Source organism: Acartia tonsa, chromosome 8, assembly GCF_053477335.1.
Source record: "Acartia tonsa isolate MP-2025a chromosome 8, ASM5347733v1, whole genome shotgun sequence".
NCBI classification, from domain to species: domain Eukaryota; kingdom Metazoa; phylum Arthropoda; class Copepoda; order Calanoida; family Acartiidae; genus Acartia; species Acartia tonsa.
This window is the reverse complement of record NC_137267.1, coordinates 40,148,877-40,164,068: the sequence shown is the minus strand read 5'-3', so window position 1 is coordinate 40,164,068 and position 15,192 is coordinate 40,148,877. Positions and strand designations below refer to the sequence as shown.

At 31.4% G+C, this 15,192-nt stretch overlaps 1 protein-coding gene across 4 annotated transcripts in view; it reads right to left on the bottom strand.

Annotated features, from left to right (window-relative positions):
- LOC145326952 (band 7 protein AGAP004871-like) overlaps nucleotides 1-15,192 on the bottom strand; it is a 108,921-nt gene that overhangs the window by 15,155 nt on the left and 78,574 nt on the right. For all 4 annotated transcript variants that reach the window (XM_080170404.1, XM_080170402.1, XM_080170400.1 and 1 more), the window contains exon 12: nucleotides 3,034-3,133. In XM_080170404.1, the coding sequence (XP_080026530.1) occupies nucleotides 3,034-3,133 (100 nt within the window). The remainder of the gene's footprint in view (nucleotides 1-3,033; nucleotides 3,134-15,192) is intronic.

Here is a 15,192-nt window from a genome sequence, read left to right as displayed (position 1 = left end):
GATAGATAGACAGTATCAACAATATAACTATCTATTTATAGTTATCTATGATAGATAGACAGTATCAACAATATAACTATCCATCTATAGTTATCTATGATAGATAGACAGTATCAACAATATAACTATCTATTTATAGTTATCTATGATAGATAGACAGTATCAACAATATAACTATCTATTTATAGTTATCTATGATAGATAGACAGTATCAACAATATAACTATCTATTTATAGTTATCTATGATAGATAGACAGTATCAACAATATAACTATCTATTTATAGTTATCTATGATAGATAGACAGTATCAACAATATAACTATCTATTTATAGTTATCTATGATAGATAGACAGTATCAACAATATAACTATCTATTTATAGTTATCTATGATAAATAGACAGTATCAACAATATAACTATCTATTTATAGTTATCTATGATAGATAGACAGTATCAACAATATAACTATCTATTTATAGTTATCTATGATAGATAGACAGTATCAACAATATAACTATCTATTTATAGTTATCTATGATAGATAGACAGTATCAACAATATAACTATCTATTTATAGTTATCTATAATAGATAGACAGTATCAACAATATAACTATCTATTTATAGTTATCTATGATAGATAGACAGTATCAACAATATAACTATCTATCTATAGTAATCTATGATAGATTGAAAAATCCAACTACATGGCTATCAATCTATAGTAATCTATGACAGATAGAAAAATCCAACTACATGGCTATTAATCTATAGTAATCTATGACAGATAGAAAAAAAACAAGTATATGGCTATCCATCTAATTTTATCTATAGATAGAAAGATGAACAATATTACTATCTATATTTAGTAATCTATGACAGAATAAGCTTATAAATAGCATCTATTAAAGAAGCGAAATCCCATCTACATGGTTATTCTTCTGTAGTTATATATGATAAATAGATAGCATAAACAACTATATTATCTATCTATAGTCATCTATGATAGATGGGAAAATCTAGTTCATGGCTATACAATACATCTATACTTGTTGTCTTTGATAGATAGCAAAACAAGCTACATTGCTATCTATCATTTCTATCTATAGTAATCTATGACAGATAGAAAACCATGTACATGGCTTTCTATCTAATTCTATAGTCAACTATGATAGATTGACAAACCAGCTACATGGCTACCCATCTATAGTTGTCTATAAAGCTTGATTATAAAATATCTATCTATTCAGTTATTAATGAGGGTAACTAAATGAGTAACCCCTCCCCCTAATTATATATGCATTTTCATAACATTTACTTTTATACTATCAACTTCTTGCCTAGATATGCATTTTTAGTAGCGAAACTACTCTATAATTCGAAATGTCCGTCCGTCCGTCTGTTAGAGACAAAATGGGGTAAATATGATTTTTTAAAACAATATTTTGGATGTTTATCAATTCCTCGTCTATGGTCTAATCCAAAAAATCCATGATAGATAGATAAAAGAAGAAATATGAAATCATTTTGGATAAACAGACTGAAAGAAGACAAACAAGGAAATAAATAAATAAATACCCAAATGGTTTTTAAATGTATTCTCATATAAAAGTAACAGTATTTCTGTCTGTATGTGTGTACCGAAGGATTTCGCTAACCGTGGAACAAATATGGTTCTCCTTTACAGTCTAGCTGCAAAGGTTTATAGGGGAGGGTAACACCATCCTCCTAAGAAAAATCTACAAAGAAGATGTTTGCACTTAATCTTTTAAAAAATAAAATAAAAGACGGGGTCGAATCCAACCCAAAAGTACCCCTAGAGGATTCTCGGAGAGTAGCCGTTGCTAGATAGATACACTGAAGGAAGACAGATAGGGAATATTTATATGGGCAATCAGGGAAACAATTAAATGATTTCATCATTTAGATGGATAGAGGTAATTAGACACGGATATGTTTGAGGAAAAATAAAAATAGCAAGGACGTTCAGACTTCTTGCTTTGGGGACAGGGTAAAAAGTGTCAATATAGGGGGGGAGGGGGGTAATTTAACATTTGGAGCATTAAATTGTGCACGAAGCACGATAAACATTGTTCACTCCAGAGTAAAGTTTACATGGATTTGGGGTAATACCCCTCCCTAAAGTTTTGTGTGTAAAAATATCCAAAACCGCTACTCGACTTATAAATAAATACTTCAAAGTTTTTATAACCTCCCCTCGAATGTTTTGGGGATACCTAGGCCCCTTAAAAATGTTATTCATAATTGTACGAAGCCTAATTTAACGTCTATTATTCTATACCTTTATCCCGTAATTATTAATTGATGTATATGGTTTTTTTTTCTCCAAATATTTGTTTGTAATTCATCTCTTTCTCCCTGGGAGTGAAAGGGGGAAATAATAGGGAATTAATGAGGGGAGGAAGAGTTAGGCACAAGTCAAAAACAGAGAGAGAGAGAGAGATATGGGGAGAGAGTTAATGTAAGAGAGAAAGAAAAGAAAGATTTTGAAAGATAATTCAGTATAAAAATAATAGGAAATATAAGAAGAAAGTGGAAAGAGAGAGAGAGACAGAGAGACAGACAGAGAGACAGAGAGAGAGAAATCAAGAGATAGAGAAAGAGAGAGATTTAAATTCAATGGTAATATGCTCTGATTAAAACAAGGATGATAACATATAGTAAAGAGAAGCTCAAAAATGGACTAACGTTGCAATGTTTGGGTTATGATTAAAGAGTATTTCTGACATCTAATTGATAAAACAATTATAAAGTAAGAATCAACCAAATTTTGACTTTTATTTGAGCAAACTTTAAATGGAAAATTTTAATAATTTGAATCTCTTTGACGAATAACGTAATTAATTTGGAACGTTTACAATCGTATCAATAAATAAAAGGAAAGATAGAAAATTGAACATAAACAAAGATATCAAATAGATATCTTACCTCTGGATACCATTTTGGAAATGATATCTGAAAGATATACATTATTATAGGAAGAAAGAAAGGTATAAAAAGGATATCTTACCTCTGGATACCATTTTGGAAATGATATCTATAGGAACAGGGAAGACAATTGTGCTGTTGTTCTCAGCTGAAATACTGCTCAGTGTCTGGAGATATCTCAACTAAAATAATTATATATGTCAGGAGTATGATATTAATACTAGTTCTCAGCTGTAATACTGCTCAGTGTCTGGAGATATCTCAACTAAAATAATTATATATGTCAGGAGTATGATATTAATACTAGTTCTCAGCTGTAATACTGCTCAGTGTCTGGAGATATCTCAACTAAAATAATTATATATGTCAGGAGTATGATATTAATACTAGTTCTCAGCTGAAATACTGCTCAGTGTCTGGAGATATCTCAACTAAAATAATTATATATGTCAGGAGTATGATATTAATACTAGTTCTCAGCTGTAATACTATACAGAGTGTGTAGATATCTCAACTAAAATAATTATATATGTCAGGAGTATGATATTAATACTAGTTCTCAGCTGTAATACTATACAGAGTATGTAGACATCTCAACTAAAATAATTATATATGTCAGGAGTATGATATTAATACTAGTTCTCAGCTGTAATACTATACAGAGTATGTAGATATCTCAACTAAAATAATTATATATGTCAGGAGTATGATATTAATACTAGTTCTCAGCTGTAATACTATACAGAGTGTGTAGATATCTCAACTAAAATAATTATATATGTCAGGAGTATGATATTAATACTAGTTCTCAGCTGTAATACTATACAGAGTATGTAGATATCTCAACTAAAATAATTATATATGTCAGGAGTATGATATTAATACTAGTTCTCAGCTGTAATACTATACAGAGTGTGTAGACATCTCAACTAAAATAATTATATATGTCAGGAGTATGATATTAATACTAGTTCTCAGCTGTAATACTATACAGAGTGTGTAGATATCTCAACTAAAATAATTATATATGTCAGGAGTATGATATTAATACTAGTTCTCAGCTGTAATACTATACAGAGTATGTAGACATCTCAAATAAAATAATTATATATGTCAGGAGTATGACTTTAATTCTCAATCCTAACTGAAGTTCAAAACACTATAATTGTCTTTTAAAAATGTAAATATTATACTTAAGCCATAGGTATCAAGAATACAAAGAACAGATGGCAAAAAGGCGTGTAATCAAAGAGTTGAATGTAGGATATTCATTAGGTTGCTTAAAATTTTAGATTTCTTTTTGTACATGCTATTAAATAAGACAGAATTTCAACGCAGGAAGTAAGGGAGGGGACAATGGATCGAATATTCAATCTTTAGGAGTCTCAGGCTTTGGGGACTGGCTTAAAGGGAATGTGCAAGAATTTAGCAGTTTCTGACTGAGTTTGGGGACTTGCGCAAGAAATGCCGTTACTCGCTATGTTAGTTTTGAATATATATAGTTTTGCAGACAGAGAGTAGTTCAAATATAAATACACGGTCCCCCTCCCATACTATATTTCACTCCCTTCATCCCCACTTCCTTTTTAAAAGTAGACGAGAAAGGGAAATGGAGAAGGGAGGTGGGGGAAATAAACAGGATAAAAAGGGGCAGGAAGGCGTGCGGGTCATATACTTGCCCATCCAGCTACACGCCTGCCTGCCCCTTTTTTCCGTGTTCACAACACTGGCCCCCAAATCTCTTTTCTCTTTCCCTGTCATCTGAAGAGATCCAGGGAGATATTTCTAGTAATTAATTACCGAATGGTTATGTCAGTCTGTAATACTGGTAATCTTATTTTCAAATGATTGCTTTTTTTCTTGGAACTTTTTTCTTAGTTTATGGTTTTCTAGATTTAATCAACAATCACTTTACAATTTCCACCATATTTTCGGGATTATTCTGGTTTTCATGGCCTTTCTTCAAAAACACTCAAATTGAATTAATTGCCCATTGTCCCCTCCCTTACTCCCTGATTTCAACGGCTATTATTCAAGATATAATGCTGGTACTTTTCTTGAAGATTCCTCTGACAACATTGTATAATATGTTTATATATTTGCCTTTATATGAAGCTCGATAAAGTGTCCAAAAAATGAACCTTGTGATGTTATAAAAGGGAGAGATATGAGGAGAGGTGGGAAAAGGAACCCCTTAAAAAGAGATGGATCTATTGACGTCACACGGCTTGTTTTTTAAGACTAGAGTCTCCCATTTTTATATATTCATCTTCCTATTCTGTTATCCATCTATCTATTTATCTTATATCTATTATATCTAACAAATGTCTTTCTGCCTATCTAAGTTGTATTTTTGTCAATCTATTCATTATATATCTATCTTTTTCATCTATCTATCTATCTATATGTCCATCTATGTATCTATATGTCCATCTATCTATAAAACGGGACTCTATCAATCATGCCTAGCACACACCCCACTCAACAAAATTAAATAAAAAAGTTTTTTTTTCTCCTAACCAAAATGTTCATGTGGATAGAATTATGGATAGATATGTATTTTTCATATTCTAAATATAGATATTTATTTAGATTGATTGATTGATTGACTATATTTACAATGTTGTTCATAGACTATTTCTGATAGTAAGGGAGGGAAATCATAAAATTATTTTCAAAATTTTTTCTATACATTTTTCTCATACATAAAAATTTACTCAAGCTTGGTTATTTGGTTCAGATTAACAACGGCGGCCAAGTCTTCCAATAAGTAATTCATTGATATACCTAAGTAATTTCCTTATAATTTTGCATATATATTTATTTATTGTTGATTATCTTATCCCTTAAGGTAACTGCATTCATATCGTTAAAGAAGAAAGTACAGAATGACATAGAAGGACAGAAGGACAGATAGACAGACGGACATACGATCACTTGTAAAGAAGCTTCGTTCCTGAGAGAGAAAAAGAATTTTTTTTTTCTACTAATGAAAATATAATATTATCGTAGAAACATACTTTTGGCATACAGACTGAAAACACTTCAAATAACTGGCAGATTTTACATATATTTATTTCGGTAAATTTTGAATTTCAACAACAAGTGATTTGTTAAGAATAAAATAAGGTTCTTTAATTATCTTAATCAAATTTATTAAAAAGATTTATAAAAGTTACAAATATCGTTCATCAGTGCATATGTCCGCCCATCTTTATGATAGTAAATTTTAGTGGAAAACATGATTTTCTCGGCTGCTAGTTAATCTTTGTGGATATCCGACCGACAAATTCACATTAAAAATCTGCAAAAATCCTATGTTAATAACACTTTTATGATTTTATTTAATTTTGTATGTGATTTTGGAGGATTTTTCACAAAAACAATTTTGCCTCACCAGCGAGCACGGCGACTCAATTTTTTTAAAGAATCCATCTCAGCTCAATGTCCCCTACTCCCTGGTTTAATAGCCTTAACACTTTTTTTCACTGATGAGGTGATGGGGAATAATTGTAATTGTCCTCTTCAGTTTGATTTCATTACAACACCTCTTCAACACAGAAAAAGAGTTAGCAGCGTAGCTCTTTTATTCAAATGTCAGTCCGTAAGTTAGTAAGTGCTAATTTCGGCTATTTCCATGACTAATAAACATTTGCCTTATACAACTTGCTTCCAATGTTTTTTTTTGTTTAGGCTTTTGTTTGGATTCTAATTTGATTATTGATTCAAATTTGGATTAATAGTAACTTTTTATTCATTAATGTGTCACAACTTTTGTAAATTTTGTAAAAGGCTTAACAACATGGATAAATATGAGTTTTTTTTTAAATCTCTTCTTATACATTTAGTTTTGGTTGAATGCTAGTATTCCTACAAATGTGTATAACACGAATATTAGCTAATCATATTAGCAATTTTATTAAATGTTGACTTTTTCCTTGGTGTTGGAAAAAAACAGCAAACCTTAAGTATGTAATTTTAATTATTGAGTTATTAGTGTAAAACAATAGATATGGAAGGGGTAGAATAAGTGGTTGTCGCCACCCTGAGAATCCTGTGCCGACTTTCAATTGGGTCTTTGAAAATCAACCAATAGTGTCGGGAATTTTAACACAGCAAAGTCGCTACAAAAGAGCATAAATCAATTTGCTAGCAGACAGAAAAGGTCCCCAAAAGGGAGATCCAGGTAGTTGTCAGGTGATACATCTATATTTATACATTTATTTTTGAGTTTCATAAAAACATAGGTTGCAGCATTTTAGTAACACCCACACTTGAAACATTTTCTGAACAAGATAATTTTGGCAAAGTATATCTCTTCAAAAATATTCCTGTCACTTAGAAAACAGGAGATTGCAATTGACAGTGAAAAAAAACACAATAGCAAAACATCTGAATATCTATTTATTTTTAAAATCATATCCCCTATTCTTATCTTTACGACCTATTCTAGCTACCTGGCTACTCCTCTATACTTATCTTTACGACCTAATCTAGCTACCTGGCTATTTCTCTATATTTATCTTTACGACCCAAGCTAACCACCTGGCTATTCCTCTATAATTATCTTTACGACCTAATCTAGCTACCTGGCTATTTCTCTATATTTATCTTTACGACCCAAGCTAACCACCTGGCTACTCCTCTATACTTATCTTTACGACCTAATCTAGCTACCTGGCTATTTCTCTATAATTATCTTTACGACCCAAGCTAACCACCTGGCTATTCCTCTATAATTATCTTTACGACCTATTCTAGCTACCTGGCTACTCCTCTATACTTATCTTTACGACCTAATCTAGCTACCTGGCTATTTCTCTATATTTATCTTTACGACCCAAGCTAACCACCTGGCTATTCCTCTATAATTATCTTTACGACCTAATCTAGCTACCTGGCTATTTCTCTATATTTATCTTTACGACCCAAGCTAACCACCTGGCTACTCCTCTATACTTATCTTTACGACCTAATCTAGCTACCTGGCTATTTCTCTATAATTATCTTTACGACCCAAGCTAACCACCTGGCTATTCCTCTATAATTATCTTTACGACCTATTCTAGCTACCTGGCTACTCCTCTATACTTATCTTTACGACCTAATCTAGCTACCTGGCTATTTCTCTATATTTATCTTTACGACCTAATCTAGCTACCTGACTATTCCTTTATAGTTATCTGAACATGTGAGCTAGCTACCTGATCATTTCTACATATTTATCTATGCCAGCTAAGCTGGCCAGTTAGACAAAAAATAACTAGGAGACTATCTATCTATAGTTATCTGAGCTATCTAGACATAACCAACTACATGACTTTCCATCTATATTTATCTATGTTAGGTAGACATAACCAACTTCCTGACTATCCATCTATATTTATCCATGGCCCTACTCTGATTATATTAGCCTAGGTTGAGTCATAAAGTGGCAAATAACGAATAATGGGGCACAGAGGTGGAGAGCCGTACTAATGAATAAAATATGTGGATATATTGACAGGAAAAATTTTGTCCTTAACTTATGTTGCTAATATGGACCTCATTTATTGGTAATTTCGTTCATCAAGTCTATCCAAGTAATAATATATGGATTTCTATAATTGTAATCGTGAAACGTTTTTTTTGTTACTTTCTTTTGCTCAAGTCTAAACAGACAGAAGGTAAATCATCATCTGAAGGAAAACTATTTAACCTAAATTTTTGCTAACTTTTTCTTGAAAATATTATTTTTAATTATACATTATTTATATAATAATGGTTACATACTTATAATATGCTGACAAAAATGAATTAAGATGAACCATCCCTTACTCCTGAGTCTAAAACATGTTCTCAATCAATAGTAGCTGTTTATGGGATATTACTGAACATGTATATACATATAAATTTACATGCTTCTATAGAAAATAAAATGTATCAGGTTCCTAAACACTGCCAAATAAGTTGATAAGAGGAAAAGGCATACAAGGGGAGAAATAAAGGTTTGAAATAAATATAATGGTAAGAGGTACTATACTATTCAGCTGGTACATAGGGATAAGACAATCAAGATACATTTTCTTCCCAATTTTATAATCATTTCTGTAAATCTACATTATTGGTGAAAAAAATCCCTATATGTACTATATAGACTTTGTCTATAGTTTATGAAGATACGTGCATTAAGATTTTGTATACGGCTTAAAGTATTCAATGATAAGCTTAATATTAATCTAGAACAGGTTTTAGGCTATTTGGTAATAAAAGTCAATTGTCCTAAGTGACATTTAAAAAATTAGGGGGAATAGACATCAATCTTCATTCTTAACCATAGTACCCCCAAAACAAAATTTCACATAATAATTACTGGGGGGAGGATTAATTAAGCGTCCATTGTCTTTTCCCTGGTATTTATGTGGACAATAGAGACAAGTTTTACAATGAGATCACTCGTAAAATTATTATTTATGGAATCACCAGGGATCTCAAAGGATAAGAAAATTTATAATAGATTGATTATACATATTATTACTCAGTGTAACCTATTCTGTAGATTAAAAATATTGATTTAAAAATTCTTACATTTTTGGTTTAAACTAACCAATCACCAAAGGCGTTTTTTGGGATAGGCGTTTTTGAGATGGGCGTTTTTTGAGATAGGCGTTTTCTGAGATGGGCGTTTTTGAGATAGGCGTTTTTTGAGATGACCCATAACGATTTTACAAAAAAAACCTAAAGTTTTTAAGTTAACGTTTCAGAGAACCTATAAATAAAACTTTGGGTACCAGTGTAATTAACAGTCCAATGTACCCTCCCTTCTTTTAAATCACTGATAGGAGAGATGTAAAAGAACAAGGATGACAACATCCATAAAAGCGAAGCACTGAAACGATAGGACAAACGGACACTAACACTTGTAAAGTGTCAGAACTGAATAATCAGAATATAAATGTATAAATGTCGAAGCAAAATTGTAAGTAAAATTGTTGAAAAACTGCTTGATACAGAATAATGTTTATTGACAATCTAACATTTTTAGGACTTGATTACAGAGTTGATTCGCTTATAATATTGTACTTTAATGTCCCAGGAATCAGTATACCAAAATCAGATCAATCGGTTAATTAGATCACATGAAAATTTGTTGTTAAAAAAGAAAAAAAAATCAACATGTTTAAAATGGACGTACGGACATTCTGGTAATAATTATAGAGTTGCTACGCTTTCTAAATCGTAACTAACTACTACAGGAATCACCATGCAAAGTTTGAAATCAATAGGACAATTCTAACATGCCTAAATTAGCAAAAAAAAGTTATCTGTTCCGGACGGACGGACGGACCGACGTACGGACAGACCGAGCATAATTATAGAAAAGCTTCGCTTTTAAAAATAAGGTTGATTAATTCCATAAGAAGCGCAGCAGTAGTAGTTAACAATAGCTTATAAACTGTTATCTCAAAATTTGTTAATATTAATAAAACTTTAATGTTCATTATACTGGTCCTTGCTTTTTGTATAACACGTTTTTTTTACATTTGTACCTTGGGTACTTTAAAAAAAATAATTGTAATCTACAGCTGGTAAAATTTAGTTTATCATCATTTGGGATGTACACCAATTCATCGTTTATTTTAATTATCCCCTAAAATCATTGGTCATTTTAGAAAAATAAGGTTGACAACATCCATAAAAGCAAAGCTCTGAAATGGAAGGACAAACGAACATTTACACTTGTAGAGTGTCAGGACTGAATAAACTGAATATTAATGCATAAGTCTATACAAAGTTATAAGTAAATCTGTTGCAAAACTGATTAAATACACAATACTGTTTAATGACACAATTACGTTTTAGGACTTGATTATAAAGATGCTTCGCCTACAACATTGTACCATGTTGTAATAGGAATCAGTATTTTAAAAATCAGATGATTAGGATAATATTAATATGCAAAAATTTGTTGTCAAAAAATTTAAAATTGAGCCTGATTTATATGGACGTACATACTTTCTGGTAACGAGTATAGAGTTGCTGCGCTTTCTAATTCGTACCTAACTGAAATCTACAATACAATCATAACCTGTTTAAATTAACGAAAAGAGCTAACCGTAACGAACGGACGGACCTACCCTAATTATAGAAAAGTTTGGCTTTTAAAAATCATGAGAACTTATTCAAAAGAAAAATCGTCATACATTATTTGATTAATCAAATTTACTTAATATTTACCCATGGTAAAAACTGAAAGTTGTGCTATAATAATAAAAGGTTAATTTGGGAGAATCACTCAAGTCTTTTGTGGATAACAAAATCACTTTTCCTATATAATTAAGTTAATGTACATTAAACATTCATACATTATTACATATAGGTTAGGTTAGGTTATAGGCAAGAGGCCGAGCGCCCGCGGCTAGGCAGGCCAGGGGGCCGAGCTCTGCGGCCATGACCTTCTAGCATTACAATTTTTTGTAAACGTTGGTCTTTTGTAGAGTTGGTCTTATGTAGCAGTTGGTCTTTTGTAGGCGTTGGTCTTTTGTAGAGTTGGTCTTTTGTAGCAACGCCATTAGAATGCTTATATAAAAATTTCTAATTAGTAATTATCCTTCCTAATTTATATATCTTATTTATCTACCTATCTATGTTCCCCTTCTGTCTATCATACTTTATACCTTTTACTCTAACAATTCAAAATAATTATTACTCGTACTATATAAACTGTTAAAAATACAAGCAAATTTAAGATTATAGAATTATTCTGTATAATATTAGAAACCTTATTATTATATGCATACTTTTAATGGTGTCAAATCACTTCCCATATTAGTAACTAGCACATTTGAAAAAAAGACTCAATGGCAATGGCAAATTATTTTTTTAAAATTCTACTTCAGGATAAGATTTAAGATGGTGGAGGAGGGAGTTAGTATGAATAAGATGTATTTAAAACCTTTTTAAGGTCCATGTATCCTGTGTTAGTAATTTGACAAAGAAAAGTTAATTACATCCAATGCAGTGGTAGAAAAAATACAAAATTAATTATAGTTTAGATCATAAGAATTATTAGGAGAGGATTTTTTCCGTATTCATTCGAATCCGGTGGATAGGAACCGGTTCTCATCCATACGAAAAAACTATGTCTAGCATCGAATTATATCCAGCTTTCTACGAATATAAAAATGTACAATCACAAGATTAACACCAGTTTTTTAAGCCGGTGCCTTCGGCACCTCGGGGCTAAAAAAACTGGTTTTAATCTTATAATTGTACAATTACATTCTATATCCGCGGAAAGCCGTTTAAAATACGATTCGAGAAATAACTATTAATACCAATTTATCTATCCTTAAATTCTTAACACTATTGACTTAACTTGGTCAAAAAAGTTAACTCTTTTCCGCAGTGGATATAACTTAAAATAGGGGGAATCATTAATGTATCCTCTATTTACCTATCACTGTTTCTATATTTGCTTCACAGGCTAGCCGCATGATTAGAGCACACTATGTATAGGTTCTGCAGGGTTAGAGACCCATGCAGTTGTTATGCATAGAGAAAATAAAACAGGTATCTAAAGGGGTACGCCAATAGCCAATAAATTGATGCACAGTATACTCCCCCAATGATGATACACAAATTTACCCCTTGATAAGATTTGAAACCTTTGGACACTCAACATAATGAACCAACAAATCAAAATTTAAAAAAAACTCAAGGTTGTCAAGCCAGGTTGTCAACAAGAAAACATATTTTTATAATACTTATAGGACTAGTGTAATAAACAGGCCAATGTCACCTCCTTCCCTGGATAAAACGACCCTCCCCTGAAATCAAATTATTTTAAAATTAAGGGAGGAGTTGAATTTCTGGGCTCATATACAATACTAGATGATTCTGTTTTTTTCTCCGAAAATTGTTTACATCAAAAAATGAAATACAAACAAATTCCTGTCCATCTAGCTCAATTAATCTTAAATTAATAAAAGGTTGTAAGCCTCACCAATTCATAACTTGAAGTCTTTACATATCCTCTTATCCATAATAAGACTGTTATAATAACTTGGTCAAGAAAAGTTAAGTCTTTGGCGCAGTAAAAAGTAAAAACTTGTTTATAAGTCAAAACAAAACAACACCAAAAAACAAAAGGAGGCAATAAATAGTTTGTTTTCGGTCCATCCATCTCTTATGTATCTATTCAATTAACCTATTTGTACATTTATCTATCTTTCTATCTATCTATATCGCATAATATTCTTCTGTTTAAAATATTAAACGGTATCACTAGGTTTTATTTCATTGTTTTATTCACAATTTTCCAATTTTTCCTCTATTTTTTTTACAACAAATACAACTGAATTGCTTCAGAATAAAGAGATTGTGCCAATTACAATGTAATCTAAGAAATAAAAATATATTTTCCAGTATGACTTCGAAACTGATTGATATCCGGTGGATTAAAACCAGTTCTTAGTCATACTGAAAAATCATGTATAGCATCGAATTACAGAAAATACCCTACAAATATTAAAATAAAATAAAAATAATACCCTACCAAAACTGATTTATCTTATAAGTTTTCATTTTACTATCAGCGGAACGCTGTCTATAATATGATGCGATAAATAACTATTCTATCATCTATCTGATTTATTTTGTATCCATTATTTATCCTGTATCCATGAAGATATCAAGTACCTGGTAACTGACATGTTAAGAAATCTGGCTCAAATTTATGCCCCCATCAACCCAGGATAATTGTCAAGGGCGTGCTCATACATTTCATTTTCTGGGTGGGGGGGGGGGGGTGAAATAAAAACCATTGATCCTCCACTGAGAGGAGGATGTCTATTGTACAACCTTCCATATAATAAGTTATAACACGCAGGGAAGGGGGGTAGAACTCACCATGGAATTTATCATAGGGGAGGGGGGAGGGGGTTGCTATACCTAGCACACCCCCCCCCCTTAATGTGCACGCCTATGACAGCAACCCAGGATAATTGTAGAAATCACAACCCTTTTATTTCTTTATACACACAAAATATGCATAAGCGGAGTATTTAGGTCAATTCAATATATACAGGATTAAATAGTTTTTTTTATTGCATCGTATTATAGAAAGCTATCTTTGGATATTAAATTGAAGCCTCTCGGTATAATTTTATCATTTTTATCCTGATATTCGTGAAAATTTTCTGTAATTCAATGCTATATATGATTTTTCAGTATGGTTTAAAGCCGGTTCTAATTCAGAGGATATTATTCGGTTTCGAAGCAATACTGGAAAACAAAGTTCCTATTAGTAGTATAACTATAATATAGCTAGGGTTTATCATTCCGTCCGTTTAAAGGTTGTCACTAAATAGACAATAAATACTATAATTTACAAAGTACAACTCTCTTCATGAGCTATTGACACTTTATCTACATTTCGCTATCTAATTTCATCGTTCATATATTTTTCTGTGATCCGAAAGAACACGAATTATCCGAAAGTAAATACAATCCTTTCTACATATTTCCTATATTTATGCATTTCTAAGATTTTTTTATAAAACTATTTAAAGTTAGGTTTAAATCAGGTAAAAACTAGGTATGAGTAAATAAAATATATATAATATCGTCAGTTCCTAGGAAGGATGGGGACATTGGATTGAAAACTATATAGGTACCCAAAGTTTTGTGATCATAATTTCTTATTCCTTAGCTTAAAAACTTTGGTTACTTTTTAAAAATCTTGATTTTTTGGTTCAAACCAATAGTGTTTAGTAGTGTTAAGATATTTTGATCTACAGAAGATGTAATATATTTATCATCATTGGGAATAAACATGAATTGGTCGTCCATTGTCTTATTTCTTAACATACTTTCTAGTTTCCCAACCTATATGTAAATTTAACTTGTAATGAATGTCGATTTTTGTGCAACGGCTATTAAAAATAATTTGAAATACAGTTGGGACTGGGAGAAAAAATGTCCTCTAATCGTTTTATCATTTTCTTAAATAAGGCATGAAATGCGTTTTTAGTAGCGAAGCCCTGCTTTAATTATCATGTGTTAGTTTGTCATTATGTATACTTAAACATGGATAATATTACTCAAAGGGGACAATACATACAGACTCAAGCAAGGTGATGCTAGGGATGAGGCCACTAGTATTCTATCCTATAAAGAAGTAAGAGATTTTTGTATGAAGCTTAGGATCTCAATAACTACTGAACCGATTGGGTTCTCTATTTTAAGTGAACTTCAAATA